This window comes from Panthera onca, chromosome B2 (assembly GCF_046562875.1).
Source record: "Panthera onca isolate mPanOnc1 chromosome B2, mPanOnc1 haplotype 2, whole genome shotgun sequence".
NCBI classification, from domain to species: Eukaryota; Metazoa; Chordata; class Mammalia; order Carnivora; family Felidae; genus Panthera; species Panthera onca.
In genome coordinates, this window is record NC_138343.1 from 20,917,269 (window position 1) to 20,923,268 (window position 6,000).

The 6,000-nt window shown below is 42.2% G+C and overlaps 1 protein-coding gene across 3 annotated transcripts in view; it reads right to left on the bottom strand.

The window, feature by feature from the left end:
* Positions 1 to 5,696, bottom strand: part of SNRNP48 (small nuclear ribonucleoprotein U11/U12 subunit 48) — a 28,057-nt gene extending 22,361 nt beyond the window's left edge. For 2 of the 3 annotated variants that reach the window (XR_009604825.3, XM_060614846.3), the window contains exons 1-4: positions 5,527 to 5,696; positions 2,095 to 2,208; positions 1,783 to 1,843; positions 621 to 695 (exon numbers count right to left, since the gene is read on the bottom strand). Coding sequence is in view for 2 of the 3 variants with exons in the window: in XM_060614846.3 (XP_060470829.1) it covers positions 621 to 695; positions 1,783 to 1,843; positions 2,095 to 2,208; positions 5,527 to 5,682 (406 nt within the window). In the remaining variant the exon portion in view is untranslated. The remainder of the gene's footprint in view (positions 1 to 620; positions 696 to 1,782; positions 1,844 to 2,094; positions 2,209 to 5,526) is intronic. The other variant, XM_060614847.3, reaches the window with a different exon arrangement.
* Between the last annotated feature and the right edge of the window lie 304 nt (positions 5,697 to 6,000).

Here is a 6,000-nt window from a genome sequence, read left to right on the forward strand (position 1 = left end):
TGTTATATCTAGGTTCAGAAATCTATTAACTCTATCTACTCATTTACTTCTATGTTTTGGATGGATTTCGTTTTCATTTCCTAAAAGCTCATACTTAAAAATTCTAACTTAGTCTCTGCTAAATTAAGTCCCTGGAAGAAGGGACTGGGCATGAAGGGGTCCACAAACTTTCTGAACCTGTATGGAAAACCTTGTGTTTGGGCTTTATTCTCAAATTCTCTTTCAGCCTAAGCCTTTCCTTTTACATTGTGTTTCAATATCCTTACATTTAACAATGGGCTAATTCTCAAGAAAGGAAAGAAATCTCAGGGTTAGACAATCTCAATGGGATTTAGTTACCAAATAACTAGAATAAAAATGATCTACAAGATAATCTCACCTATTAGGTGATTCCAAGGCATGAAACCCTAGCTAAGACAGCAACCCAGTGAGATTCTGCTATATTTGAGCAGAAAATATCTAACAAATGAAGCTGACACCAAACACATTGACCTAATGTTAAATGTAAAACTTAATTTTTCCCATGTAACTGTTTGCACAAGATTTTTCTTAAAAATTAGTAACAGGTCCTTAAAAAATAGTTTGAATCATTAATTAGCTCAAACTAAGATGCTACTTACTTTGATTATAACAATCACCCTCTTTTCCAACTGCAGTTCTAGCTTGTTTAATTATCTGGAATTGTGAGTCCTTATCTGTCAAAAAAAGCACCCATAAACACAGAATGAATCATCAGTGTCCACAACTAAATTAACTAATTGGTTTCTAATCCAAGCTCTTTGGGCACATTGACAAATCTTCCAGAATCTTAAGAACAAAACACCCACATCACTCCCCACGTAATCTGAACGCAGAATTCTTTCAGATCTAGCCAGAACCCAGTAAGTAACAAGACTTCAAGCGGTTCAGAAAACATTACCATCAGGCATACTGCAGTAGGTGTTGCAAATTTTAGCAACCAATAATAGCTACCATTTCTTGACTCTAGCTAAGCGTCAAGCACTCTTCTAAGCATTTTACATATATATCACTTAATCCTCACAAAGGTGCTATTATCACATCCCCCATTTTATGAAGAAATTTAGGCAACAAAAATGTTAAATTACCTTTCTGAAAGTCACAAATCTATTAGTGACAAAACCAGGAGTTGAATCAGGGCATTCTGATTCTACAGCCTGAAATTTTAACCTCTATCTATGCTGTTAACACCTGGAACACACTTCCATACTCAGTCTGCAAACTGTGTTGTGTGGCCAGATTTTTGTTATAACCAAGAAAGAAAGTATCTGTCTTACTGTACAAAGCTTTCCATGACCTATTAATAAAAGCCTCATCTCTAAATTTCAGATTAAGCAAACTACTTTCACTGTACATTAATTAATCCTACATTCTCTCAAGGTACAAAATGTCCTTCTTAATCACAAGCCTACTAAAAAGTCGATTCTTTTGATAATTCAAAAATGAAATATCAATGCCTATAGTAAGATATTTTTAAATTATAATTAAACTTGGGGCGCCTGGGTGGCTCAGTTGGTTAAGCGTCCGACTTCAGCTCAGGTCACGATCTCGCTGTCTGCGAGTTCGAGCCCCGCGTCAGGCTCTGGGCTGATGGCTCAGAGCCTGGAGCCTGCTTCTGATTCTGTGTCTCCCTCTCTCTCTGCCCCTCCCCCGTTCATGCTCTCTCTCTGCCCCTGCCCCGTTCATGCTGTGTCTCTCTCTGTCTCAAAAATAAATAAACGTTAAAAAAAAAAAAATTTAAATTATAATGAAATTAATACTTACTCAAAGTAATTGAAGGTATCTTCACATTCTCATAGAAAAAATCAGAATTATACATTTTATCCTAAATGGTAAAAACAAAAAAAAAATTAGTATTCTTGAGTAACAGATAATTGATTATTTTAAGATTTGACATGAACAAAAGATTATATCATTTAAATATTTCTTAATAAAGTTTGCGAAATTAGGCAAGTACCATTCCACCCCACAAATGACTATTATTTTGACAGAAAACCTCACACTATATCTTCCGAATACTGTAAATTTATTAATGTAGGAATTACATGACATATATACATAATTAATATAGGGTACCTCTTCTTCTTTGGTATAGCCCAGTTTCCTCAATCTACAAGATACCATGTGCTTTGCTAAAGATGATTTAGGCATGTGATGATTGGAATCATAGGGGCATATCACAACGTCATCCTATAAAAAAGAAACAGAAGCAAAAAAAGGGGTACATAATATTTAAATAAATGATTATACCATTAAAAGTTTACTACTCGATTAAGTGGTACTATCCATTCATCTCTTCTGGAGGCCTCTTTCCCAACCCCCTGTGTGATGTATGTGCCCATTAAAAACAAAAACAAAAACAAAAACCTCCCTCCTTCAATCTCTCTCTCCTTTATAGCCCCCTCTCCACTCCTTCAAAGACCAACGCTTTGAAAGATTTGTTTACAGACAAACTACCAGTCAGGAGGTTACTAACAATCATCTTACTACTATAGCCAAAGCACATGTCAGACTCTTTAAAATATGTGAACTCTTAGAAGGTTACAATCCAACTGTTCATTTCTGTCATCCTCATACAGTCTTCATGTCCTACCTCTCTGGTTCCTTCTACTTGGTCTCCTCTAAAGACGTCTTCCTTGGGGCACCTGGGTGGCTCCAGTCGGTTAAACATCCGACTTCGGCTCAGGTCAGGATCTCACAGTTCTTGGGTTTGAGCCCCGCATTGGGCTCTGTGCTGACAGCTCAGAGCCTGGAGCCTGCTTCAGATTCTATGTCTCCCTGCCTCCCTCCGTCTCTCTCTCAAAAATAAATAAACATTAAAATATTAAAAAAAAAAAAAAAAGATGCCTTCCTTGTTCTACCTGTACCCCTATAAATGCTGATGTTTTATATAAGTCAAACCAGTGACTTTGTGCCGTTTGATATACACTTACTAGAAGATCTCATGGCTTCAATTTCTACTATATACTAAGGACTCCCAAAATCTAAATCTTTAGACCTGGATTCTCTCCTGAGTACCTTATACTAAAAACACTAACAATCCACTATAACAAAAATAAATTCATTACATTCATGGTCTCCTGACCCCCAAACCTATTCCTCTTGGGTTTCCCAGTTTCAGTGAAAGGTCCCACTTCCTCAAGTAGAAAACCGTCTCTTCTCCCTCATCACTCACATCTAATCAATCACCTAGTCCTTTTCACTAAATAACTCTGAAATCCTACCACATAATCCATCCTCTCTGCCACTTCCCCACTTCAGGACATCATCATCTCTCTTCTGGATTACAACAGCCAATGCCTAACTGCTCTGCTTCCAGATCTGTTGTCCCTTCCACTCTCCACAATGCAGCTACTTTGAATTCCAGGTCTGCTACTTACTGATTACATGAACTTGGTTCAGGTACTTAACCTTTCTTTGCCTAAGTTTCCTCATCTAAAAAACGGGTAAAACAGGACTTCTGTCACAGATCTATTGTGAAGATTAAATAAGTTATACACGAGTTTATACACATAAAACAATTCAAACAGAGCCTGGAACATAGCAAGTGTCAATAAATGTAAGCAATTATTATTTTATTAAATGGCAAATATGATGATATAGTATGGCTTAAAATACTTCCATAGTTCATAAAAAAAAAAAAAAATCCAGATTCTTTACTATGGCTGACACAAGGACCTTTAAGATCTGGACCCTTCCCACCATCATCCCCCTCTTTCTCTATAGCCTATGCTTACCTATCCTTAACCACCTTAGGTTTCCTGATCTGGTCACATCCTTTTCCCCTGCTGTTGATGCTTCCCCTGTGCTTCACCCAGCTAATTTAGCATACTTTTATCAGCTGAGAATTCACCTTATCCAGGAAACCTCCACAGTCCTACGACAGCCTCCAATAACCTGTACTACAGCTAGTCATAGACTGAGTCACATGATAATGTAGGCTGATTTCTCTGCACTCCCCGTCACCACACCCAGACAGTAAGCTCTGCGACAGGACCTGTGACTACTGTTCACTGTACTTCAGCATTAAAACACTCCTGCAGAAAAGTGAGGCTTCATTAACTATCTGGACTGCACCTATTCCAGGAATGATGACTATCACGTACCAGGATTTTTAAACCAGTCGCTGTCTTGAATAGCAGACCTTGGCTCGGTAAAATTTAGATGTACACTCACAGCTAATTGTCATAATTTTGGAATTTTACAAAGAAGTTTTAGAGAGGCAGCATGGCAATTAAACACACAGACTCTCGGGAGCCAGAATGCCTGGGTTCAAAATCCCAATCGCCCTTTACTAGCAGTGTGTCCTAGGCAACAAATTACCACCTCTCTGGCTTTGTTTTCTCATCTATAACATGTGGCTAATAGGGTAATTAGAAGCATTAAACGAGGTAACTAACCTATATAATAAATAGCATAAGCAAAGTGCTATTTAAGTGTTATTAGAAATTTCAGTGGTAAGGAAAGGCATGGTAGGATCCACGCAATGGAATTCACAGCTTCAAACACCCCTCTAAACAAACAACAAAGATCTTTTTAGGGGCACCTGGGTGGCTCAGACAGTTAAGCATCCAACTGGTTTCCGCTCAGGTCATGATCTCACAGTTTAGTTAGTTCTCACCCCACTTAGGGCTCTGCACTGGCAGAGGGGAGCTTGCTTGGGATTTTCTTTCTCCCTCTCTGCCCCTCCCCTACTCGCGCTGTCTCTGTCTCTCTCAATTATATAAACTTAAAAAAAAAATCTTTTAAAAATTTCCACCAGGACTTTAAGAAACGTGAATTGTTTGTGTGTAAACTAAATATACTCTAACTGCCTTTGGGGAGTCAGTCATGTAATTTAAACCTGGGAGAAATTAATAGAGCTCGATAAACCCAGAAAGAGTATTAGAGATCATGAATTATCCGAGTGAAGCGCTTCCGTTCCTCCCATCCCATGAAAAATAACCAAAAATCAGGACTGTTCACTCTCATACACGTGCCTACATTTTTAAAAACAATTTTAACGTTCAAAAGAGTTGCTAGTCACCATCTCTTAGTGACATCCTCTAATAATCCTAGAATCGGTGCTGTCCCAGGCGGAAGCGTACAACTTTAAGGCAGAGACAGCTGAACTCGCAAGCTCTCTCCCGACGCCGAATCTGGTGCAACTGCGGCATCCATGTGACAGATGACAAAGCAAACGGCCAACACGTCTGCTAGCAGCACTCCGACTCCCCTATTTTCTAGGTAAACCCCAGACCTGCCACCCCTCCCCACCCACCGCATTTTCACCTCCTCAAACCCAAGCTCCGCGCTAGGAGCGCCGCACAGGTGGCGGGTGCGCGTCGTTCCGGCGGCTCCCGCGCGCCCCACCCGAGGCCCGCCGGCGACGAGGCGCACCAGGCCGGGTCCCGGGCGCCCACCACGGCGCTGCAGACGGGCGGGGGCTCCCACGCGGAGTCCTCCCCCGCCAGAAAAGACCGCAGGCGGAGAGCCCCCAAAAGGACCCTGCGCGCAAGCCGCCCTCACCTCTGCCGCCCCCTCCTCCCCGGGGTCCAGCCGATCCAGGCTCCAGCCCAGGGACGCCGTCACCTCCTCCAGCGTCCGGCAGCAGCTCTCCACGAACTCGCTAAGCTCCAGCTGCAGCCGCCGCCGCTCCTCCACAGGAGGCGGCTCGCCCTCCATGGCCGCACCCGGCCCGCCAGAAAGAAGCGGCAGAACAGCCCGCCCCGCGCGCGGGCCTCTGGGAGGTGTAGGCGGGGCCATGCCGCCACGTGACTGGAACCGCCTATAGGAAAAGGCCCCGGAAGGAGCAGAGCTGTCATTTAGAGAGGTGTTCCCCGGTCTCTTCCCGGTGTTGCAACTTGTGTAATTGCTCCCGGATGCGTTTGCGACGGGGCTTCTCTGAACTGCATTCCAGCCTGCCCCCACAATTGTAAAACAAACAAACAAAAAAGTTTATGTCGCCCTTTGCTCAGTTGCCTCTAAGATTCTCCGTCCTTC